A 26,728-nucleotide genomic window follows, 5' to 3' on the forward strand; every position below is an offset into this window, starting at 1 on the left:
ATGGTTACTAGGTTCAAAACAAGCCAGGATTCCAAACCATGGTTTGCAGTTAGTTTCAGACCCTGGCTTGCTCTGAACCCAGGAACCACAGTTTTCCAGTTTGGACAAAGTGGGAAAGTATGGTTTATTGGAGGCTTTCATGTTTAATGGCTGCACGCAGTGAAAGGAAAGCATATGCAGGTAAAAGACTCGTGCATATCTCAGCTTAATAAGCCAAGACAAAATTGTCAAAACATAGGCACTTTATTATTTTATTTATTATATTTATACCCCACCTTTCTTCCATCACTCATTTAAAATCCATCTTGTCTTGTGCCTCATTTTTAAAGACAAAAGCAGAACCCAACATAAGGGCTGGCAATTTCCTAGAGAAATACTAGTTTTGAACAGGTGCTTGCAAGTTATGTTGCATCCCCCACTCCATCCCTCCTAACTATTTACTGGGAAAAACTGGGTAATTAGTATACTAAAACTGATTGAAATATTTTGTTATTTTCCAACAGATTTACATTTGAACTTAATTAAACCCACATATTATTTAAGGCACTGAAGTCAATGTCAGGAAAAAACTACAATCAAGTTGCTGATTTCCTTGTTTAGCAATGCAAGTTAACTAAGCAAACAAAGATAGGGAATTCCCAGATTCAGAAATATGTTCAATTTATGCTTAAGCTACACAAACTAACATTGCATTCCTGACAGTTTCACTGTGTTTGGCTGCCTGGACTGCAACTTAAGCAACTGAACTTAGTAAGTACAGTAAATCAAGTTGAAAAGTATTATTATTATTATTATTATTATTATTATTATTATTATTATTATTATTATTATTATTATTATTATTTTGTAACCCACCTTTTGCCCTCAGGGAGGCCATTTACAGCTGGAGCAGAAGCTGAAAGACCACTTTACCAATTCATCACAATTTTCAGAGCATTCACTGTTTTTATGACACAGCAGTATCTAAATATCCAGTGCTGTGCATGTATATTTCATAGTCTGATAACAATATTCAAATATTGAATATAAGAAGTATGTATCATGTAAGAAGTAGTCAACAGATGCAGAAACAGAATGTATTTTGCAAAATGGAGGAACAAACAGAGGAAGCCAATGATTTCTGCTAAACATTTAAAAATCTTCCATCGCTGTTAAGAACAGCAACAAAAAGTTGGCTTTTCATTCTGCACTAGGCTGTTAGAACCCCAGGTCCAAAGTTACAGATACAGATTTGTACTTGTATAAGAACCGCATCCTAGTGCATGCCTCAGTAGATAACCGGCTCTAACACAAGCAAACATTTTGCTTCTGGCCCTGTTCCAGAGCCACAATACTGCATCTAATAAAAACACAAGAGTAGTCTGCCAACTCTCAGCCTAGACCATATAGATTTTCAGTTGTATAGCCTCTCATTTCTGTGTTCACCTTTCTAGAATAGGCCTTCAACTGAGAATAATCTGAAAGTTTTCAATCACATTGTCTAGGCAACATCTATTACCATACTGGAATCTCGAAAGTCACCTACCAGTAGTATATCAGTATTCAGATCATCAGTGAGAAAACCTATGCTGGCTGGGGAAGGCTGGGTGTTGTAGGACTTTCTCTCTCTCTAACACGCACAGGATTGCACTCTAAATGTTTGAACTGCCCAACTAGGGTTAGAGCTTTCTCTCCAAACCAGAAACAATAGGTTTTCAATTCTGGTTTGGAGCACAAACTCAAATACTATTTCATCAACTTGGATGTTATGACAATGTGGTTAGGGCTAAATACAAAAAGTAGATAGACATGCACAAGAAAGGAGGGAAGGAGCACACAGGAAACTGGTTCACAAACAGAGCCTTTTTCTAGAGAGGTGTACAAGGACATCTATTCTACAGACTAGTCTTTCCCAGCAGTGATAGATGTGAGGAAGATGGATCCTTCATTAACTAGAACATAACTGCAATTGGTTTTCCTTAGGTAACTAACCACAGTTCACCAACTACAAAAATGAAGTGTAACACAGTGAAATAAACTCTCTATTTAGAGCTTACCTGAGACTACTACTACTATGTTGACTGGAAACGACTATATGTCAGATTTATTATTCAAAGATGAAAAAGTCTTTGATTTGGAAGGATTAATTACAACCTGTAACAGCATTTACAGGAATAATAATCCAGTGCAGTCCAGTGGACAGAACCACATTATACCTGTAAGATATCGGTATGAACTCCTACTCAGCCATGAACTGAACGTTGTTTCACATAGTTACGTAATCCACCTGGAAGATCACAGCTTCCCAGTCCATGTAAGCACAGAGAGAAACTTTTGCATAGGACTGACATGTGCCGCAACTTACAAGCAGGTTTTCTGCCAATTCCTATGTAGAAATGTAGTAGAGACTGTCCCATTGGGAAGCTTTTGGCAAGGCATACTCAGCTTTTAATTCCCTAACTGTATTATAGGAGTAAAAGAGATCTACCTCACAGAGTTGGGCAAAGTAGGTTGCAATGCTTTACTACATTAAGTTCTATAAAAACTAAGCTCTTTAAGGTTATCTTAATTTCCACTTGAGCTTACCTACACCATTGTCTTTACAGTGTTATTTGCAACATATCCAGTCAGCTCCCTTTTGAGCAGAACTACATTTGTCTTATATGTCTGCAATTCTAGTCCAGGTGCAAAACGTAGCAACTTCAGAAATTCACCTTTCATTAATTTCAAATCCTCCTGGATTTGATATAACCAGAACATGACCAGTGAAATCTCAGGTGTAAAATGGGGCTGAGCAGGACTTTCACAGTTGTTTGTAGGGAAGGTTTTCAGCCCCATGTCAAAACCTAGTGGAAGAAGTCCTACATGCCATTATGTACGTACGTACGTGTGTGTGTGTGTGTGAGAGAGAGAGGTAGGTAGGTAAGTAGGTAGGTAGGCCGACCTTCTGTGGGCACCAATACCACCCCCCGTGTATTATTTTCAAGTGGACCCTTTCCCCTTTTTTCTGGGAGAAAAGTTTATTTCCTTACACCAATCAGTTTACCATGTTTTAGTTTTCTTTTTTCTTTTCCTTAACAAACATTACTTGGTAGCATTTTTTGCCACTGATTACATATTGGAAAACTTACCACATGCATTACATTTTCTTTCTCCAAGGATTCTTAAATAAAGTTCTATATATTATTTATTTATTACATTTCTATACCGCCCAATAGCCGGAGCTCTCTGGGTGGTTCACAAAAATTAAAACCATTCAAAGTATGAAACAACAGTATAAAACCATAATATAAAATACAATATAATCCACCTGGATTATATCCCACTTCCTTCCTATGTAACATTGGACAATGCAGGTTAACGCTTTATTCATGTGGCAGAAATGCAATTCTATTACCATTTCTAAGACATAGTGACTTTCCAGTAAGTTGTATTACCATTTTTGAACCATAAAACAACTCCAAAGGATATATTATTGAACTTGGTTACTTATAAAGCTCCTTATTTAAATGTTTGCATTTAGACTCCCCAAACTTTCATACTTCACACCAAGCATTTCAAGTGTTTTCCAGAGGCTACACAGTGGCCTGGTGCAGGCATACTGTGTGCCCAACTGTCAAAATATAGCTTGGTGATTGCAAGTATTGCAGGGGGGGGGGAAACCTCCCTTCTTCTCATATATTCCTCTCTCTTCCTTTCAGTTTTGGAAATAACTATGGTTATCTGCAGTATTTTCACAAATCATAATTAAGCCACCTTTAAAGGCAGCCTAAAAATCATGTGAAATAAATAAATAAATAAATCCAAAACCAGTTTAAAAACTGACACAGCTTCAAACTCTGATTTGGTACATTCATGCAATCATCACAGCAGGCATAATGCTAATCAAGTTCTGCATTTTTATAATTAGGAACAACCTTGCAGTAGCAAGTATTGATCAAATCAATCAAATATAGTTTATTTTATGTAGCAGAAGCTATTACAAACACAGGTATTGAAAATACACATAGGTGGATCAAATCCTACTACTTGAAAAACAGTGGCTCCATAACACATTTTGCCCTGCTCCTTGAGGGAGAGAAAGTCACCCATCCATGTCAGGTAATGGTATGGAGCAGTAAAATTCCTACCATCATCATTTCCGAGCACAGATAATTTACACAACATGTGAGAACTCAGTACCAGGTTGTCTTTATCATAATATGTAGTGATAAGGAATACACTCACATAAAAGTAGAAAATGAGTACCTTGTCAGCCAAAAGACCAAAGTGTGACAATTAGCTGTTGAAAAATATCCCATCCCCAGTCTAAAGCAATTTACAGCAATCTTTGGAAGGAAACAAAGCTTACTCAAAGTGGCCAGAGTCTGGACCACTCCCAATAGCAAGTCCCATCGAAGGTATGCAGTAACGTCAGAGCAACTGAGCAACTTCTGCTGGGTGGACCATAAGCTGGCCTTGCTAAAGCATCCAGAACATCCCCTATTCTGTCATTAGCAAACAAAATTATTGATTTTACTTGGATGATGCACTTCATACATCGACTTTATTAAAGGTGACCAAAGTTAAAGTTAAGTTTAACATCCATATCCCAGCCAGGGTGAATAATCATCAGTTTCAAAACTGATTTTAAAATGGTTAAATTTCAGTTACAGTATCTTTTAAAAGCCTGGTTTACAATGAGGTTTAAATTAAATACAAGTCTACACTTATAACCTCACATTGAAACCGTGACCCTACTAGACACATTGCATGAAAGCTTGTTTTTTATATTTTAAGACAAGCCAGGACGGAAAATTACTTTTGAGGTTAAGCAAAAGACCACATATTGAATTTATTATTGTGGGCTTCCTCCTGAACCCAGTAGTTGGAATTATTTTTATATTGTGAGTCACCAAGAGAACTATATAAGATGGCATATAAATAATGTAAATAAATAAAAATGAGAAGAATATGTTCCTTTTATCTCATCAAAAATTAAATTCTATATAGTAACTACCAATCTTTGATGAAAAGTTTTATACAAGTACAGCATAATCCTATATTTAGTCATAACCAGGGCCCACTGATTTCAAAGGGCCATGCTCTTCAAATAAGTCATCTTGCTGCACATAGACAAAAGAAGCCAAACAAAATATAATTAATTGTAAGAACATAAGAAGAGCCATGATAAATAAGACCAAGGGCCCATCTAGTCCAGCACTCTGTTCATACAGTTTCCAACCAACTGTTGACCAGGAATCCAAAAGGACATGGTACAACAGCACCCTCCCGCCCATGTTCCCCAGCAACTAGTGTATATAGGCTTACTGCCTCTGATACTGGAGGAAGCACATAACCATTAGGCCTAGTAGCCATTGATAGCCTTCTCCCCCAGGAATTTATCCAACCCCCTTTTAAAGCCATCCAAATTGATGGCCATCACTACATCTTGTGGTAGTGAATTCCATAGTTTAACTATGCCCCGTGTGAAGAAGTCCTTCTTTTTATCATCTCAACTTTGTCAGCAATAATATCTAATTCTGGAGTACAAAAGGGAACTGGACTTCATAATCAAAGGTTGTGGATTACACTCCTATAATGCAAATTAATGTGCTTTAATGGTTGTAGTAACCAATTATTACACACACTTGTTCAGTAAATGCATGAATTACATGTGAAACTTGATTTAAGTTTATATTTTCTTCAGCATTTAAATAGTCATGATTAAGTTAATTCACCTGACTGGGAAAATTCTTCCCAGATTCTTTGAAAAAGAATTAGCAACCTAATTGGCATTATCAGACTTATGTAACTCTTTGAAGAGAAAAATACATAGGTACAACCTACCAGGATTATGATGAGTAGCAGATTCTCCATTCTGAAAGACATCTCCAGCTACGTTCATTCTACCAGGATTGAAAGGTCCTACACCAGTCTTGGTCTGTGAAGTTAAAGATGGGGTGTATGTTTGTATATTAACACCAAAATTACTTGACTGCAGTCCGTTAGATACATCTCCCAAGTTGGTATTCTGTAGTGATGTTACATGTGTAATCATTAAGTTCATGTCACGCCCTTCAGTATTTTCTAAACGGCCAACATTCACTGAGCTCATACCTCTTTCTAATGTAGTAACATTAGCAATCTGAATTTCAGAGTCTGGTTCTGTGGTTATACCACTATTACCTATTCCTGCATTTACCTTACTTCTTGAAAAACTGGGTGTTGAGAATTCCATCTCATTGGGTCTGTTTTTACACTCTGGAAATCTTCGTTCACTGAAACTGGAATCACTTCTCTCTTGCCCCTGATTTGTTTCAGTATCTTCTTCATCATCAATAATAATAGTCTCAGTTATACTTCCCTTTTGAGAGCTCAGGTCTTTTGATGGAGCTACTGCTTTGGGGTCATTTCCATGATGCTCTTCATTACTGGATGAACTAAAACCAGCATTTCTATGATCCGTTATCAACGGTGTAGAAATCTGTGGAGGCTGTACAGGTTCAACAAATACAACATCGTCGTCGTCTTCTACAGAAGCACTCTGGAACTTAGATCTAGAAACCAGAGAATTAGATGGACCTCCAAAAGAGCTTCCTACATTGGCTAGGCCAGCTGCCATTGTGATAGGCCCCAATAACCCAGATGAGTGTTCAGACAGCGTCAGTTATCAGGCAACTTCTGGACCTTCCAGAAAAACTGTCACAAAAGAAGAAAAGTAGTTTTACTATAATACAATTTCCTGGTTGTTGTTGTTGTTAAATGTATTCCCCCCAAAAAAAAAAACTAGCATACTTTTACTTAATTTTTCTTGCTGGTTTAGTCATGTCTTCAAAACAAAACAACATTACCGTTTATTAGAGTTAGATCTAAAAACTGCCAAATTTAATGTACAAGGGCAAAATATTCCCTATTAAAGCTAATGATCATCTTTTTTGTTCCACTTATACGCTGATCTCTTTATCCCTGTAGATGACAAAATCCTTTCAACAATTTAGGCAGCATTTAAAAGACATTCTTACTCATATAGAGAGAGAAGTAAGAGCTACTTAAAGACCAAAGGTTCATAAGAGAAACTGCACAAGAAAAGGACTTTTAGAAAGCAACCCAATGGCCCTGCAAATACCATGCAAAACCATGGATAGGAGTTAACTCATAGTGAGCCTCAGGCTAGCATGCTCTCCCTTTCCCTCTATATGTGTGAGGGACGCAGACTGAAAGCTTCTGCTTTTGGTTTTGAACAAACTGAAATTCCGCATTACAACCAAGCTTGGGAAACTGTAGTCTATACAAACTGTGGTCATTGAAACAAACAAGAATATCTGAACCAACCACAATTAGAATAAATGACTGTTTTCCAAGTTCAGCATAACAAAAAACTTATTTTTCAAAATCAAAAGTTGAAGTTTCTGTCTCCTGCCCTCATATGCATAATTGTCTTATCTTAAGGAACTACCAGCTGTAAACCTACAAAAAATACTGTGATAAGAGATTGGATTCTCACAACATGCTAATCCATGATTGGTTTATTTTTCGGAACAACCCATGATGGGTTACATGTTCCCCCACCCATGGTGGGTTATTTCATAGAATCATAGAATAGCAGAGTTGGAAGGGGCCTACAAGGCCATCGAGTCCCCTGCTCAATGCAGGAATCCACCCTAAAGCATACCTGACAGATTTCACTCACATAAGCACCCTGAGAACCCACAGTCTGCAATAAGGGTTATTTTAAGAATAGCAGATTACTGGATTGTCTGACGCACAGTTTGGGTTATGGAGATTGCCTACAGAGCTGCTTGGCAAAAGCGGTCAAAAACGCTTCCACCACTCTGCTCCTCTCATTGGATTTCTATTCCCGCTGCAAAGGAAGCTGGGATACCTGCCTGACTGGGCGAAAGGACTACAAGCGGAGGAGGGGCGAGGTGGTGAAATAAATTACTCTTTGTAGCTTGTTTGCTTGATTGTCTGATAGGAGAACAGTAGGTTATTTGAATAACCACCTACCCAGCATAGCTGGCCACCCACCATGGTTAGCGTGATGTATGAATCTTAAGAAAATTTGCAGGTGGGGGGCGCCAAAATTAAAATAAGGAATTAAAAAAAATCTTCTATAGAACACCACTTAAACTATCCAAACATGCAGCCAGTCATAAAAGTAGCCAGGAAGGCTGGTATTTATTGTAAATTAACTTAATTTTGTTCCATATTTAAAAACAAGAACTAACATTATGGGGAAATCCTGATAGCCACACACTATTTAAAAGAAAATATGGTGGAAGAACTTGACATTTAACCATTTTTAACTTTATCTCAAATACTTGACCACAAGGCTAACTTAAATTCTTTTATAGATGCACAGAGCACACTTATGCATTGCCAGAAATTACTCAATTACAGCTATACTATCTCAGAAGTTTGGCCTCAATACACTTGATTCAGACCTTCTTAAAATTCTACCTTCTCCCCACTGGCGTAGATCAGTGGTAATTTTATGTTCATCTCTAATGGCCTGACATGGGCTCTGTGAGAGTTTGGTTGGATTCAGAGAAAAATGTTACATATCTACATTTAAGGTTGCTCTCCAAGCTTTCACCTCATTGTTTACTGATGTTCAACTTTAGCTTAATCATTCAGAAAACTGTATTTTATACTTAATTCTTCTCCCAAAAATGTTTCAATGTGGACATTTTACAAAATGCTGGATAGAGCAAGTTTGCAAGCAACTCTTGTAATATTTTTGAAATGCTTTGTCATTCAATCTTTTTGGAAAGATGTCATAGATATAATCAATTTAGATTTGGTTTCTGAAATGAGGTTTCCTATTCAATCATGTTATTCCAAGACACATTCCTATAGATTGAGCACTTTCAAGAACTACTTTATTCTTATCACTCATTAGTAGCAAACAAACTATATTTTGAAAATCACAAACTCCACTATGACTGAAAACTGGGTTGAAGGCCTTGTAATTTTCCTTTGAACAAATTTTGTACCACAGAGAAATAATCCCAAGAGTAAATGCAATTTGGCAAACATTTCTATAATGACTCTTTAATTAAATATTAATCTCTCATCTCACCCAAATGCAAGACATTGCCCTTTCTCACCCTCTTTTCATTTGTTTTGCTTTATTTTCATATTGGTTTAATCATTTGCCATCTTTTAAAATTCATTATATTCACTGCAGTGGAGGGATAAAGGTTTTGTCATACTTTTTATAAATATACTGTCAAAATGGTTATACTCCTGTCAATAACTAATAAAAAATTAATATAAAAAATATAAAAACTAGTCCTACAATTTCAGTTTTACCTTATTAAGTTTTCTTTGTTCCAGATTAAATTAATTCAAAAATAAAAACTGCAAGAAACAGTGTGCACTTAAAGCAGTGGTGGGCAACTTGCATCACTCAGATTTTTGTCCTACATCTCCCATCATCCCTTACCATTGGCTATGCTGCCTAGGACTGATGGAGCTGTAAGCTGAAACAGTTGGAGGGCCACAAGTTGCCCATCCCTGATTTGAACAAATTCCAATGTACATTCTGAGTCCAATAACCCACTACAAGGACTGAAGCTATCCTAGTGTTAATGAATCAGGGTCACATCACAGTTAACATATTAAAAGGAAAAAAAAACATCAACAGGAGGAATTAAGCCCCATAAATGTCTGTTTAAGACAGAATTTTCTGGTAATAAATCCATCCATAATATGTACAAATGTGTGAAGTAATATTTCCTGTGCAGTGAGAGACTACACGTTTACTAGGAAGTAACCAAAGAAGTCTCACAGAAATCAAGGAATCTTCCTTTCATATACCAATGCTTAGATTGAAATTCCAGTCAGTCCTGATCCTAATGCAAAGCAGTTACCCCTGTGCTAGCAAGACGTAGCACTAAGGGAACCTTAAAGTTCCCAAAGCGATTGGAAACAAAAGGAAGCACCAGTTTCCAGAACTCAAGTCAGCAGAGCTTGCATTTCTTCATTTCTGAGGTTCCTTTAGGAAGTGCTAGTTCCTGGTTCATTTGCAATGGGTCTTGCAAGTGCAATGAAACCAGTGGAGGTACAAGCTGCAATTTTGTAAGCTGCCCACAGATTCTATCCACACTCACCACTCACCACACTGTTCATAATTTTATAAGGGTCATGTTTCCCCTTAATCATCAGCTTTCTAAAAATGATCATTTTTTAAAAATCCAAATTTAGACACAGTATATGAGATTTTGGTTGTCCTCAGCACAATTGTTTAGATCTTTATTTTATTAAAATGACCATCAGAACTGTTCACAATCTTGTAAACATGAATGCACCATAGACTTTATAATGGCATATGATACTGGCCATTGTATTTTACTACTAATTCTCAATACTGGGTTTGCCATTTTTTCCTGCTACAGTACAGTTGATTTTGGTGAACTTTCCTCGACACACATTCACCTGCCAAAATGGTTTTTTCTAGGTGGTTGCAGTCAGTTTACACGCTATATTTTTTCTGTCCTAGTGTTCATATACATTAAATTGTATCTCCCATTTTGTAGCTCATTCACCCAATTTATACATATTCTTTTGTAGATTTCACAGTCTGAATATCACTTCTGAAGAAAATTATGTGTTCCCAGCCCAAACACTTACCCATTCAAAAATATGCAGCATTAAAATTTAAGAAACTGTTCCAATGCGTTGTCTGTGCTGGAAGCTTGGCTCACTTTTCCAGAAACACTGGGGACATTTGGTTGAAAATATTTATCCTGAAATAGATTTAATCTATATTAAGAATGCATTATTCAGAAGACAGTATTTCAAAGCTAGTATTACTCCTTAATCCAGTAATTTAAAACTGGAAAAAAACAAGTGGCAGACTCCATGTAATACTTGGAAACAACACAACATACACATCACTGGCCTGGTTCAGACGACACGTTAAACCATGCTGCTTAACCACAAAATGGTTAATGGAATACATTGCATTTCCTTAACCGTTTTGTGGTTAAGCAACATGGTTTAGCATGTTGTCTGAACCAGACCACTGAAACACTGCTTTGTTTGCTGAGCTGTACCACGAGTTGAGAAATAAATGTAGAATCCCAACAGGTGTAGAAATAACACACACCAACGGTTGTTTTTTGTTTTTTTACCATTGCAAACCTTATTTTCCAAAGCAGGTACCGGATTCCCTTAAAGAGTCATAGGAAAGTAGAGGGCATACTAACATTAAGCTACAATACTTCCTACAATAGTACTGTGTTATAATTACTTTTAGTTCCCTTAGCATCCCTTAGAGATTAATTTTCTAGAGGACTTTGTGAATTGCAAAAATCTCAACTAAGAAGTTCCTCATCAGAAAATGTTTGTTTCCCCCAGCTACTTCCACTGCTTGACTTGTTAAATGGTATACATTTTTTTCCTGGTAGTATAAGCTGAAAATGAAGAGATGATTCTCTTTATTTTGGGAGAAATGGAGATCTTAAACTAAAGCCTTGTTAAACTTATTGCTGGTCAATATCTGCACCTTTTGGAGGAACTTATTGCAGAACACCAAGAAGAACTTGCGTAGATTTCTCTTAGGCCACAGGTATTGAGCAAAGATGAATCTAGCAGAGGTTACGGTTACAGCTTTGAAGTTTCATAGAATTAAATTAGCTCTTTAAAAAGGTATTCAATGTAACATTTTCCAGGAAATTATAGTGAAGTATTTTATAGCTCATACCACAGCTTTTATATTTCTCTTCTCCCCCCACACTGTTTTCTCTTCTCACCGCAAAGGATTGAAAACTTTTGTATAAGAATAAAAACAAAACTACAAGTATTAAATTATATACTGTATTCATGATTTATTCTATACCCAATTTTAATGCAACAGAATAGTGTTTTCTGTGGCTATTCATATGCTGTTGCTAGCATATGTTATCTTTTAAAAGGTATATTTCTTTTATGTTGCAAACTGCTTTAAACATTTCAGTTCAAAAATATTTATCTCATCCTACTAGTCTGAAGTTTAAAAGCTTTTTATATTGCAATGCACACAAATTCCTACTAACTCTTTAATATAGAAGAAATAAACCTGCTGGTTAAAAATAAAAAAGAACTATGTGCACCAGTAAAAAACATTTGTACTGTTGTAAAAAACGTTCACCAGTCTACCCACAAGCACTTGTTTTCAGCTAGCTGATTAACAGCAAGACATTTATCACGTCTCTCCCAAATCCCAACTATTAGAAATTTGTCCTTCACTGTTCCTTTGTACTATCATCCTAGGAAATACTATTTTGAATGTCACAAATACACCTTTTAATGCAGATTTAGCTGGATGTAGGTTTGTTCCATGTTCACTGATTTGAAGGCTCAAATAAGAAGCTCATGTTACAATGGTGGGACACTTAGAAAGCTAACTATTACTAGAAAGCTAACCAGTTATTTAGATTGCTGCAAGGATCTTCCATGAAGTTTAAAGGTTAGACTTGTTTTTAAAAGACTGACATAACTTTATGCTATTAAATCAAAATATCATTGGAGTATGATAGGTATGGTGTTAAAGGGTAGGCTGAGATGTAGATTGCTAAACAATCTGGCCTGAAGAACTTCTCTGCCTGTAATACCGCTCTCTGGCTGTCCAGTCTCTCCCTCCAAAACCCTGGTTTCATAGGAGGTCCTGCCCTAGAAGCAGGAGAAAGCCAGGATATTTGTGTGTGCATGCCCAGGTCAGGCTATACCAATTTCAATGTGACAAGCGGCAGCATGCAGCGTTCTAGGCTGCCTTGCTCTCTGGAAGATGGCTCGTATGCAAGTGGAGAAAGACTCTTGATGAATGCAATCAAACACTACTACATGATCAGCATCAAGCCTACTTAGTGGTGGCAAAGGCAGCTATTTCTCTGCTTCCATTACATCCTCCCTATGCAGTTTGTTGGAGTTTTTCTGAATAATTCTGGGCCTATTACATGCTGGGCTACAGGGAGCAGTTGGAAGCCTTGCTAGCCTGCTGCTGTTTATTTGTTTGGCATTTTGAGGATAAAATTGCTTGATTCTATTGTGACCTTGACTCCACTGTTTTAACCAATCAATCTCATAAGATGTGCAGAGCTTTGTCTGGTCCAATATAATTGATGTGGTTTAAGTTAGTATGGCTCAAGGACACAGACTAAATGCATGGACGAGTATGTGAGACCACTTATGCACTGGAGCCTTGCTTTTCATGGCTGATGAAATCTAGAAGGGAAGGGACAACTAACTGGGCCAAGGAAGCAATACTTGCCTCCTTACGAAAGGGAATGATCACAGGCTGCCTGAAATAGGTAGTGGTAAGGCCACTCCTTAAGAAGCCCTCCCTGGATCTGAACAACTTTAGATTGGTTGTGCAGGTCTCTTGCCTGGGCAGGTCCGTTAACAGTTCTAGGCACTCTTGGATGAGACTAAATTTCTGGATCCATTTCAGCTGTGGTTCAGGCCCCAATTTGATATACCCTGGTTGATGATCTGTGTCAGGAGAGAGACTTGGGGAGCATGTCCCTGTTAATACTCCTTGACCTCTCAGCAGCATTGGATACTATCGATCACAGCACCCTTCTGGAGCAGTTGTCAGAACTGGAAGCATTGCTTTGTGGCAGTTCCACTCCGACCTGGATGGTTGTTTCTACAGTATGCTGCTTGGGAGGGTATAGCTCGATCTCATGGAATCTCCAGTTTGGGATTCCACAGGGGTTGATTCAATCCCCCATGCTGTTTTAACATCTACATGAAAACAATGTGCAAGGCCATCTGAAGTTTAGGCATGTGCTGTCATCAGTATGCTGATGACACACAATTCTATTTCTCCTTTTCATCTCAGGCAGGGTTGGAGGTGCAGAACCAATTGTCTGAGGCTCAACCCTGACAAGTCTCAGGCTCTCCTGGTGGTTCCTCTGTCCAGACAAGGGAAGTACAACTGGCTATGGATGGGGTCACATTCCCCTGAAGGAGCAAATGCATAGCTTTGTGATACTAATGGATCCATCTCTGACATTGGAGGCTCAGGTGGTCCTTGTAGCATGGAGGGCTTTCTACCATCTTCAGCTAGCAATCAAACTGCGGCCCTATCTGGATGGGGATAGTCTGGTGTCAGTGGTCTATCATCTGGTAACTTCTGGTTAGATTAGTGCAATGCACTGTACGCTGTGCTGCCTTTAAAGACAGTCCAGAAACTGCAGTTAGTGCAATATTCAATGACCAGCTTGTAGACTGGGACTAGATATGAACATATAAATCTGGTCCTGGCTCACCAGCACTGCTTGCCAATTTGTTTCCAAACGAAGTTCAAAGTGCTGGCTTTAACCTATACAGCCCTACATGGTTCAGGACCTAATTTTCATTGACATTTCAAAGTTAGTGTTATGGTTTTTAAGGGTTTACTATGTATTTATTTGTTTGTGGTTTTTGTTCTTTGAATTTCTTTTGTAAATTCCCTTGATTGCGTTTTCCAGAAAGGCAGTATAGAAATGTTTTAAAGTCATGCCCCATTATTGCATTCATTTTAGTCTGTGTTGGTAGTGGGAGTTGTGTTGTGGATAAACACTTTCCATACTATATTGTTTTTTAATTATGTTTTTAATGGTGTTCATTTTTATATTTTTGTGCTGATTGTAGTTTATATTAATTTTGGACTTTTTCTGTTATATTATATATTTCTGTATTTGTGGGTACAAGTGTCTTTGAGGCTGCTTTTTGCCATGGGAAGCAACACATGCATTTAATAATAATAGTAATACCCACTAACAGGCATAAGGTTGAGTCAGGGATGGTATTTTCTGTCCTGCCCATGAATCTGTATGTATTTGGGGTCTAAAGGTAAAGTGTTGAAAACAAAATGCTTTCAAATTCCCATCCGAGAACCTCCCAGTTCTCAAGCAAACGATAGGCATGAGCATTTAGGCCAGGCAGCCTGGTAGCCAACCAGGACATTTTATTTATTTATTTATTTAATTTATTTATATAGCACCATCCATGTATATGCCGACCGGCTCAGTCCCACTAAGCTGTTACCTCGCGTGAAAAAGCAGAAGCCTTTGTGCAGTCTGTCTGTTTACTGTCTGTCCTTCAGCTCATCATCCACCATTGCTGCAATGATTAATTCCACTGTGGTAGACAAGCAAATTAATGGTATGTATGTGCACACATGCATATATCAAGCAAATGAAAGTGGATGCATGTATTTGTAACATATTTGTACACACAATAACGTGTGCGAGCTATCCAATCATAGGTCTCTGTCCTATACCTGTCTGGGGCTGCAACTAAGAGGAAAACAATAAGAAAGCATCCATATGTGAGTGTGCATGACTGGAATTATACTTTTAATTTATTTATCAGCATCTTAACAAAAATCAGCCTGTAGCTTTACATTCATGAAATCCCATCCTACTCATGCTCAGAAGTCAGTTCTACTAAGTTTAATTGGGCTTACTCCCTGGTAAGTACATATGAGATTTCTTTCATCTTGTCATTGGTCTTTATTATTGTGATTACCTTGGAAGAAGGAGAACAAAAAAAAATCAGTGACTGGGTTCACATGATCACCATCCTGAATATTCAAGCCATGTTTTTTTGTTTTATCTGAACTTGTGGACTGTGAGTTATGTGAGGATTAGACAACCCTTAGCGAACCCATACCGTTTTAAGTTTCTGTGAGGTTTGTTTAGCCCTTGCATAACCCATGGTGCCCATGTTTGGACAACACAACAAACCATGGTTATGACTTAAATATTCAAAATGGCCACCAGCATACACCGCAACCTACCATGGCTTGATGGGCTGTTCGATGGTGCAGAAAAGCCCACTGGCTTTAACACTTTTTTCAACTCATGTTTCCCAGCTAGTAGTGCTGCATAAGAGAAACTCTTGTCTGGGTAATTTTTAGCTATCTGCTTTGTATGTCTATTACTTACCCTAGATTTACTGTTTCTCTTTGGAACTAGTTTTAAGCTAATTGACCCCATTGGTAAAATAAGGCATTTTCTAACCTCTTCGTCAATATTCTCCATTATTTGTCATGCAATTTTACATGTCTGCAGCTAGATTCACCCACCTGAATTATCAGCTTGCATGCAATTTTAATTCTTGCATTGTGCAGTTCTGGATAGGAACACGTTAATCTGTGATAGCTTCTTAGGGGTGGCAGAATATTGCTTGGTGGCAGAATATTTGAGCATATGCAATAGCTGTACATCAACATAATCCAGTTCCTGTAGGCTAAGCCCCATGATCCAACAGTTTAGTCTTCCCTGAACTGACATTTTGTGACTAACTCCAGCTGGAGAACATCAAGGCTCTGGTTAAAACAGATTTTAAAATATTTTGCACGCCTCAAGCTTGCCCATTTGTCTTAAACCATGCACACTTAGGTGTTGAAAACAAGCCACCAAATGTTCACACTTGTGAACTCACATGAGACATTCAGCTGATGCAGGTAAGATCATGAAATAAAGCTTAAGATACACTTTACTGCAGTTTTAAGAAAAGACAACAACTAAGTGTAAGCCACTTCTTATGTGTTAGTTCTGTGCTTAATATTTAATCTGAGTAAGCAATCCACTGATTAAAAAGCAGAGTCTACTTTTTACACCGTAACCAGTGGGTCAACTGTCCTAATTTTAAATTAGGGGTGTTCTAACCATAAGAAAGAAGCTATCTTATATCATGTCAGACTATTTTTCCACTCTGGACAAATACTGACAGGCCACAACTCTCCAGTCTCAGACTGAGGTCTTTCATATCACCTAGTACCTGATCAGGAACAGTCCCGTGGCACCTTAAAGACTAACAAATTTATTATGGCATAAGTTTTTGAAGACTCAAGCTCACTTCATCAGATGCATGATGCTATCCTAAGTAACAAATATATACACGCGTTGCATATGGAGGGTGGATTGTTGAGAAGTGAAGCCAGAGAGAACTGCTATCCCAAGTAACAAATATATATACACATTGAGGGTGGATTATAAGAAGTGAGGCTGGAGATAACTGAAATTCAAAGTGTACAGACAGTGAAAAAGTAGTGCTGGCAATGACGCAAACATCCTGGTATTGGTAAGTGAACGAATGCGTGCAGCGTGATAAAACCTGATCCAAATTCAGGATAATTGGAGATACCGGAGATTGAACCTGGAACCTTCTGAACTCCATGTAGAAAAAATGAAAAAAGTGTAATTGATATTAGAATTTAGTAAAGCAATTCATTGAAAGAAAAGCATGAAATATTTGTATCACTCCCCTTGAAGTACCCTGAAAACAAAGGACAGCATATGATCATTAACTACCTATGTTATCACTGTAGCCCTCATCACCTGTTTTAAGAAATGACATTTTTAAATTAATTCAAGATGGCATAAGGATGTAATTTGCTCAAAGTACCCCCTTTTAAATTTCACTTTCAAGCAAAATGATAATCTACATTGTAAATTGTCAAGGGGTATGTTAAATTGCCAATGAAATGTCAAGGGATAGGTTTCCAACACCAAGCAATCTGGGAGTTCAGAGTTAACAAATCCATCATGTGAGCATCTCTATGAAACAGTTATGTGATGTTTAGTCATTCATTTAACTTTTAAGAAGATATAACTGATCAGAACAAAATGGGAGGTCTAGAACTCCACTCCTGGATACATGTAGGAACTGCTACAGTTACACATAAAATTTCTATATGGAGACACTCATTTGGTTATTTTGAATACCCTATCTCTAAAGCCCAAATGATGAATTAGAAATAGCCCTAAAACTGAGCAATGGAAGAAAAGCAGGTTTCCTCAAGAGCTCCTTTGAGATACATGAAGTTATATGATCTTAAGCATTCAGTTCCTATTAACTGTGCATCCTATATCTCATGCAGTTACTTATTTTATTCAACGGACACTTTAGTTGAAATTTTCCTATAATTCTAGTGAAATCAAAACAATTAAGTCACAAGACATTTACAGCACAATACTATACACACCTATTTAGAAGTCCCACTGAGTTCAATGGGACTTACTCCCACTGAACATTTATTGACCCGACATCTATATGCATGTCCCACTGATATCAGTAAAACCTAAGACTGGCTTTCACAAGGCAATGCCCACATGACTGGCTCAGAGAAATAGGTGGTGTATGTGTAGCGCCAGGCATTCTTGTGATGGCAGCTATACTTTAGGTGTCAATGATCTGACATCCGGATGCCTGCATGTAATCATCCATGTGGAAAGACCAGGTCACACCAATGGCTCTTCTATGAAAACCTAGCAAGATCCTAATCAATCACACCTCAAATAAGAAGTGGGTCCTATACTCCAAAAACCATTAGAGGCAAAGTCTATTAGAATATCTGAATTTCTTCTGAAGTGTAGACTATTGTTTTGGAGCAGTGTGTAAATTACAGTTTGGCACTTGTGGTCCTACCTATAGAAATCCAACCCAGCCACAGTGACAAATGTGGTATGTTCAGAATTTATTTCTGTAATGCACTCCCTCAAAGATTATTCAGAACCTACAACTGGTACAGAATGCGGCAGCGGGGACAGTTGTCAGAGCAAGGCACTCAAATTATATTACTCTTATTCTGTATCATTTCCATCGGCTTCTGGGCCCAGCTCAGGGCACTAGTTTGGGGCTTTAAAGCCCTAAATGTCTTGGTACCATGTTATCTGAAAGACTGCTTACACCAGGACGAGCTTGCCCAAGTATTAAGATCAGTGTCAAAGGTCCTACTCTCTGCTCTCCCAGCAACAGCCATGGGCTAGTGGCTACTAGGGTTAGGGGTTTCTCAATGGTGGCCCCTCACCTTTGGAACTACTTCTCAAGAGATATGTATGGCTTCATCACTTCTAGCTTTTAAAAAACACTGAACACATAAGCTGCTGCTACTGCTCTGTGTATTTAATTGCAATTGTACACATTCATGTTTTTGTGATATCGTAAGCTGCCTTGTGAGAGCAGTGCGCTCTGAAAGGCAGGTTAAAAAACTCTTAAATAAATAAATCCAACATTTTCATCTAAACATATTTACTTGAAATATCTCCAAGTGATTTCTAACTTATTTCTAAATAAATATGCTTAGAATTGCCATTCAGACCAGCTGAACTGTGTAGCCCTATGCCAGCATTCAGCCTGCTCAAATCAGGTCTAAAAGTAAGAGGCATGAGTGGTCATCCCAATATTCCCATCTCCTCAGTCCCTTGCCATGTTGAATTGGGATGTCTTAAGGGGGGTTCTACTCACATTTATTTGAATGTGAGTAGAAGCCTCTCCACTGTAAGCATTCATGTGAGCAGTCAGAAGTTCTGCATATGTTCTGGTTAAAGTAACTTGTAGTGCATAGCCTTCAGGGCTGAGCAAGCTTTTTCTTCTTTGTTTTTCCATTCTTCTTCTACTTTGGTAGTTCATTATTTGGCATGGAAGTATTTAGCATTCATTTGATCAAGTTATCCTTTACTACCCATAATACGTCATACAAATTCAGAAACAAGTCAAATGGGGCTAAAGGCCATTTCAAACCATTACATATGAATGTCCCAAATGAAACTTTAAGAAAGAGTTCTATACAATACACTATTTTAGTAGTAAGTCTACTACAGATGGATCTTGAAAGAAGCAATTTAGGGCACAATCTTATGCATGTTAAGACAGAAAAAGAAGTCCCACAACTCCCAGCATTCCAAAGCCAGCATGGCTCACTGGGAAATATAGGCCTTTTTTCTATCTAAACATGCATAGGAGTGCACCCTTACTGTACAATCCTTCTCATGCCCTTTGAAAATGCTGGCTCAAGATACTAATTTCTAGTCTGTATTCTTAAAACAATACTCCCTCAAAAAAGGACAGTTCTTGATAATCAGACTCCCATTTCCTTTCTAGTAAGCCAGTTTCAAATAACTTGACATGAAAATATATCCACACCCAGCATTATAAGTGAATGATGGCAAAAGGAGCACCGATCTTGAATAATTTAATCCACATGACCGCCTCCTGCAGGCTAGGTACTGAAATACCACCAATGGATTCTTGCAGTGGCCTCTAGGAGACCTTCCACAGGCAACTATTGATCACTTTCAGTCTCCTGGTGATAGGCCATTAGCTATTTCCATTAAGGTCGCCCTCATGGAACTACTTTGCCACTTAGCAATTCCAGTTCTTCAGTGAGGTGAAGGAAAAGGAGCTAACTGCAGTCTTTTTAGAATGTAAAAAGGGGACTTCTCCTTAGGTGACTTTGCTCACTGAAAGTGACTGCAAGAGTCCTGGAAAATCTCGCTCAGATGAGACACAAATAACAATGACAACCCATGGGCTTTTCAACCAACCTCTGGGGTTTAGAGGGAAATGGGGCAAGGAAGATGGCTGCCTAGCAGAGAAACTAATGAAAATGCCAATGGCCTGAAAACACCAACAGTATCCTCTCCCCTCCTCTATCTCCAAGCAAATTTGCTTGAAAGAGAGAAATGTGTGATCCAAACACACAAAAGACAGTTACTAGAACACACTTCGCTAAAGACGGGATTATTTTTAAGTCTTTTCCCTCCTACCCGCCAGAGAAGTCAGGTAAGGTTGCAGGGATTCAGAGTTGCGAGGGAATTAATTTGAAATCTGGTTAAATGTGTCACTTTAATGTGCGCTCCAAAACTCTAGAGGGCACTCGAAAGATACCCTCCCCCTCGCTGCCGAGCCGGGTAATGCGAGCAGCGGCGAGAGCCCGTCGTCTGCTTGCGGGTGTTGGTATTGCAGGAGCGATGTCTGCAGCAGCGCCCACCCCGCGGGGGAGGAGTCGCCTCACGGCCATTGCCGGGGCTTTGCTCCAGGGCAGCAGCTGCTGCACCCAACAACCTCCCCCGCCCCCATTACCCCTGGAAGCACCTCTCTTCCCACCCACCCGTACAGCCATCCACCCCTTGTGCCAAAAAAGGGTGATCTACCATCGCCTCCCAAGGCAGTTCTAACCGAGGCAGAAAAACATATATAAATAGCACTCACAATGGAGCTCCTTCTCCTTGCTGGGCTCTGCCAAGGCTGCACCAAACTGGCCTGGAGCCTAGGGAAAAGAGGAGGAGCCTAGTGGTGTGGGGGAAGGGAAAGGGGTATTAAGAGGGGTAGTGGGCGCGCCTCCCCATCTTCCCCTCCAGGAGACGCCCTTCCTGCTGGTCAAGACGTGGGTTGCCAGCAGGGCCCTACACTTTGTACCCCTCACCCCGCTTACTACCCCTTCCCAGTGGGATACAAGCCTATTACCCCAGAGACGGACCCGACCGCCCCACACGTTCCCCATCCTCAGAAAAGAGATCTATTTTCTCTCTCTCCGCAGTCTCCAAGGGCAATCAGCATGAGGAATCTTTGCTGGAGGCGCGAGGGTAATAGGCGGCCCAAAGGCGTGGGGGGTGGGTGGGAAGGAAGGAGGTACTAAGGACTTTCTCCCCCCCTCCCCCTCCCAACACACACAAAGCCTCTCCTCTCCCCTTCAGAGCTCTCTGGGGAACGAATGTAAGTCGATATAACCCCCCACCAGCTCACCCCTCGTGTCTCAAGCGACGAAATCTACCCTGGCGCCCGCCCCTACCAATTGCCCCGGGTGTCGGGTTTGGCCCCCTGCAGTCAGCCAGCAGCACTGCCGCCTCCAGTCGGCCGCCATTAAGGAGACCCAGCCAAACAATACGGGAGGGGAGCGAGAGAGAAAGAGGAGGATCCGCGGAGCGCAACGCTGGGCGCAAAGAAGGACCCCCGCAAGGGGGAAGGAAAGAGAGGAGGGCAGAAAACAGGAGCTGAGGGCCAAGCAAAAGAACCCAGGGGAGGCCGTTGGAAATAAAGACGTGCTAAAATAGATCGCGCCCCCCCCCCACGCCAAATACCCCCAGGCAGCCCCCTTCGCATTTCTGCCCCAAGAGCCTCTCCCTCGTCGTAACGGGCTCCCTCCCATTTCCAAATCGCCTCCCCCCTCCCTTAATTGCCTTCCCAATCCCTACTGGAGGAAGGGGGAGGGGAAAGCAGCAGCAAAGAGCGACACGCAGCGGGGTATTTAGCCCGGGTTGCTCTGAGGCACGGCTGGTCTGTTCCTATCCCCACCCTGAAAGGGCAGCTGGGCTTCAAGCCAGCTCTGTTAACCCGACTCAGTTCTTTCTACCTCAACTGGTCCCTCTTAATCCCTCACCGGTCTCGGGAAAGTAGCTCCCCCCGGGGTCACACGCAACCTCCGCGGCTCCTCCAACGCTTCCTCAACTCTAACTCGGTCCAGTCCCGGGCTAAACGCTGCTGCTGGCGAGGGGAGGAGGAGGGACAAACCCAACCATCCGAGCTTGGGGAAAGGCCGCCTCGTGTGCCCGCCCATTGGCTTTCCCAAGGGGCGGGATTTAGTGCCGGCCAAACGCATTGGAGCGATGGCCTGTTTATCAGCACTTCCCGTAGCTGGTTGAGCCGAGTCTCTGTCAATCGGCAGCTCACGCCCGCCTACAGACCCTCCCTCTTTGGTTCCATCAGGTTAAAGAAACCCGAATTATATTGCCCACCACCAACAGCTGCAGCACCTCTGCCTTTCTCCTGGTGGATGGGGAGGGGTTGGGGTCGGGGTCCCAGTGGTTACTGCCGCTGAGTACTTCATGCAGAAGTTTGTGTTCTTTTTCCTACATAAAAGGGTGGTGGTCCGTCCCCCCCACTCCCCATGACATTTGCCAGAGAGGGAGGTGGTATTTAACCCATTGATTTGTTTTCCACGGTCCCTGTGGGCAATAATTGTAACGGGGACACGAGGTGGGAGCACGGGCGCCAAAACCCCATTCTGAGGGGAGGTAACGATTGGCATGCTGACTCCATGGGTTGTTTATTTTTCAGCAGCGTCCGCCCCCACAGCAGGGCTTAGAACCTGGAACCATTTCCATGAGGGGGCAGAATGGAAATACTCTCCCACACATGAGGGAGAACCCACAAGCTCTTTCCCACGGGCAAAGATCCCTGCCTCTCCCCACAATCCCCTGTCTACTCCGAGGGAAGAAAGCTATGTCAGTAGTAGTAGCAGCAGCAGCAGCCCAGCACGGCTCCTGGTGGTGGTGGTGGTGATGGTTGGTAATGGTGGTGACGTCCTCCATTTTGTCGGAAGCTGCTGCGGGGAACTTGGGACCACTTCAAACCAACATGGAGCTCTGTGAGGTGCTAGTTTTCAGAACCTCTCGCCTCAGGGTCATAGCAAAGCTCGGAGGGCACCTTTGGCAATGCCCCTAAAAGTGCTAAACAGAACCCATAGCTACCAAGGCGGCAAAACACCGAAAGCCAAGCTTCCCCACCCTCCCTTAGCCAAAATGGAGGATGCGCACTTCCCTTGCGCGGTTGGTTCCCCCTTCCCTAGCCCTGGGATTGACGCCCGCTTCTTCGAGGACGGGGGCGTGCTCAGTCTTCCTTCTGGTTGGTTAACCCACCTAATACCCCATGTACTGTTCCTCCGCTAACAAAACGGGGAGAAAGAGGCGGGAAACACCACCGCCTTTCCTTTCTCACTCCACCTTGCAGCAATTCCATGCACACAGCACAGCATTTTATTCCCTGGAGATAGGTTTATGTATGTGGAAAGGAGCCGGGCGAAAGCGGCTGGCCCCATTTCCGTCTCGCATATGCGAGCTGCTCGCAATGCCAACTCCCTGGGTAACTTGCGCGGGAGCACCGTCTGACGAGTTTTAAGTTTGCTCTTTTTGCCCTCGATACCAGGCATGGTTGCTGATTTTTGTGCGCCGCAGACACGAGAATTTTTAACGCGGCGCTGTCGCTGCACCGCGCCACCAGTTCTAAACGGAGACGCAGGCTACTGCTAGCCGGTTTAGCCAAAGACGTATGTGAAACTATTAATAGGATAGGGCTGATTAATGAAAAAATCGAGAGCTTGCATTTCTAGGTGGACAAACAACGCTACAGAAAGTCTAGAAAACCAGTTGATAATGAAAGAAAAAACGTAGTTGTCAGTCGCTGACCCATATAATGACAATGACAGTAAATCACTACGCTTTCATAACTTTTTTCTCATGTTTATTTTGAATTGTAATTGATATTTGATGTAATAAAGAAACAAAGTCTTGATGGTTTAGTCGGCAGTCCACAGAAACCGGGATCTTTCAGGCTGGATTGCAGTGTTTTAACGTTTTCTCTCACTCAAAGAACACAAAGATTTCCATTGTTTTCTCCATACAGGAATCGGACTACTCTGGAGTAAGTAATATGAAAAACTCGGGTTTCATTTCAGGTCAATTAGGCTGCGATGATATGCACACTTACTTGAGAGTACATCCCATCAATCTCACAGGCATTTACACATGCATAAAACCCACGTTTAAGAGTGTTGTAAATTTGACTTGTTTTGTGAAATTTGATTTCTGGGATCACTCAGTAGTTAGGGGAAATACACTGCGCATTCTCAGAGGTCTTACTTGACAATCCAAAATGGCACCTTTAGAATCATAGAACAGTAGAGTTGGAAGGGGCCTACAAGGCCATCGAGTCCAACCCCCTGCTCAATACAGGAATCCACTTTAAAGCATACCTGACAGGTGGTTTGCTATATAGGACAACTTCCACATAGGAAAATCAGTGAATCTTAGAGGTGCTGAAGTGCATATGTGAAAGTTGGCCTTTGTTCAAAATGGCACCTGTACCATTGGAGTAAATCCATTTCATTGCCTTTTTTCTCTTCTTACAGAAGGTGCAAATTAACTTGTTGAAAGTTGTAAATACATAAATTGCTCATATTATCTGACTTAGCAGTGCAAAATTATTTTGGTACATTTTTGCCACAGCAAAACAAGATGAAATTTTAAAACACTTATGCAGCCTAATTCTATATAGCCAACAAACCTCCCGCACATTTTATGCAATTTAGGGTACAGTATGGCACACAAGCACTATTAAGCACATTCATTGATGACTGCTTGTGCAGCACTAACCAGATAACTGAAGAAAGCAAGTCACAACACAAATCTTAAGGATTATTTGCTATTTTGTTCTGGAGTGTGGGGCAGAATTCTTCTGGGGCCCAGATATGATGCAGTAAAATTACTCCAGCTTGTTGAATATTTTAGAATTTCAGTGTTCATAGTTAAACAACTTTTCTGGTGACGAAACTAAATGCATTAAACATTAGTTCTTAACCAATTGTTATTTTACATACAAACTTCTTTAAAATTTAAATAAGATCTCCCCTCCAGATTTTATATACCTTCAGTAGTTTCGCATCATCCTGGTTGATTTTTTCCAGCTAAACGTGTCAAGCTCTATTAATTTCTGTTTCTTAGATAAGCTAGTCAATTCCTGTAATAATTCTAATTGTTTGTCATTGTATCTGTTCCTGTTTGAATGTATTGTTCTCAAACACAAGTAACCAAAATTAGCCGCACTTTTTCCTATGAAATCTTACTAATATACTGTAGAGGGGTAACAATACATCACAATCAATAATGTGTACAAAATTATGCCTGGTGTGGAGAATGGATAGGGAGACATTTTTCTCCCTCTCCCATAATACTAGAACCTGAGACCATCCCATGAAGCTGATTGGTGGGAGATTCAGGACAGACAAAAGGAAGCATTTCTTCCCACAGTGCATAGTTAAACTATGGAATTTGATGCCATAAGATGTAGTGATGGCCACCAATTTAGATGGCTTTATAAGGGGGTTGGATAAATTCCTGGAGAAGGCTACCAATAGTTACTAGTCCTGATGGCTATGTGCTACCTCCAGTATCAGAGGCAATAAGCCTAAAGACACCAGTTGCTGGAGAACAATGGGTGGGAGGGTGCTGTTGCACTATGTCCTGCTTGTGAGTCCATGGTCAACAGCTGGTTGGCCATGGTATGAACAGAGTGATGGACTAGATGGATCCTTGGTCTGATCCAGCATGGCTCTTCTTTATGTTCTTAATGCTGATTTGCTGCTTAACCAATGCAGGACAATGTATCGCAAGTTTTTGGACACTGGGTTCACCCAACATGCTAACCCACCCAATGTAGCTGCTTGTTGAACTGTGGGTTATTGTGTTGTCAACGCAGTGCTATTCAACGGAGTGGCTTGTTAACCATGGGTTCTCAAGGTGGCTTGTTCGAGAAAAATAAAACACACTGCATGGTTAACAAGCCACCCTGCAGAAAACGTGCTGCATTCAGACAACACAATAACCCATGGTAGGTAAGTTTGTTCTGTGAACCCAACCATAGACTTGCAATCCCATGGACACATTCAATATATTCAAGGTAAAAGAGCCATAGTTCTTTTGGGCCAGAGCAATGCTTTGCATGTAGAAGGTTCCAGGTTAAATTCCTGGGCTGGAAGAACTTCTGCCTGAAACCCTGGAGAGCTGCTGCCAGTCAGTGTTGACATACTGAGTTAGATGGACCGACAACCTGACTCAGTATAAGTCTGCTTCCAACGTTCCTATGACACTTACTAGGAAGTAATCCCATTGAACACAGTGTAAACATGCTTAAGAATGGGCTGCAAGCCTCCTGGTGAAGTTACGATCTAGTTACTACTACATAATTCAGACCATGCTGGATCTAATGTTTGCTACTGAATTTTCTCATGTCTGATTCTTTGGTATAGAAACTCTTCCATAAGTTCAATATTGAGCTTCAATAGTATCTAAAGGCACATTCTGTTACAGATCTTTTAACTATGAGTTCATTAATAGTTTCTGTCAGAGGTGCCCTGGGTGATATACAATAAAACTACAATTAAAAACTCAGTTAAAACTTTTACATAATAATAAAAAATAATCACAGGAATAAAAACATTCAATACAATAAA

The 26,728-nt window shown here is 40.4% G+C and overlaps 1 protein-coding gene across 5 annotated transcripts in view; it reads right to left on the reverse strand.

The window, feature by feature from the left end:
- ZMYM2 (zinc finger MYM-type containing 2) overlaps positions 1–22,242 on the reverse strand; it is a 75,009-nt gene extending 52,767 nt beyond the window's left edge. The window contains exons 1-4 of one of the 5 annotated variants that reach the window (XM_063127050.1): positions 22,103–22,242; positions 20,935–20,992; positions 10,597–10,712; positions 5,809–6,660 (exon numbers count right to left, since the gene is read on the reverse strand). In XM_063127050.1, the coding sequence (XP_062983120.1) occupies positions 5,809–6,583 (775 nt within the window). In that variant the 5' untranslated portion in view covers positions 6,584–6,660; positions 10,597–10,712; positions 20,935–20,992; positions 22,103–22,242. Of the gene's footprint in view, positions 1–5,808; positions 6,661–10,596; positions 10,713–20,934; positions 21,139–22,075 lie in introns of those variants that run through there. The other 4 variants (XM_063127049.1, XM_063127051.1, XM_063127047.1 and 1 more) reach the window with 4 other exon arrangements.
- Positions 22,243–26,728: the final 4,486 nt, after the last annotated feature.

This window comes from Elgaria multicarinata, chromosome 5 (assembly GCF_023053635.1).
Source record: "Elgaria multicarinata webbii isolate HBS135686 ecotype San Diego chromosome 5, rElgMul1.1.pri, whole genome shotgun sequence".
NCBI classification, from domain to species: domain Eukaryota; kingdom Metazoa; phylum Chordata; class Lepidosauria; order Squamata; family Anguidae; genus Elgaria; species Elgaria multicarinata.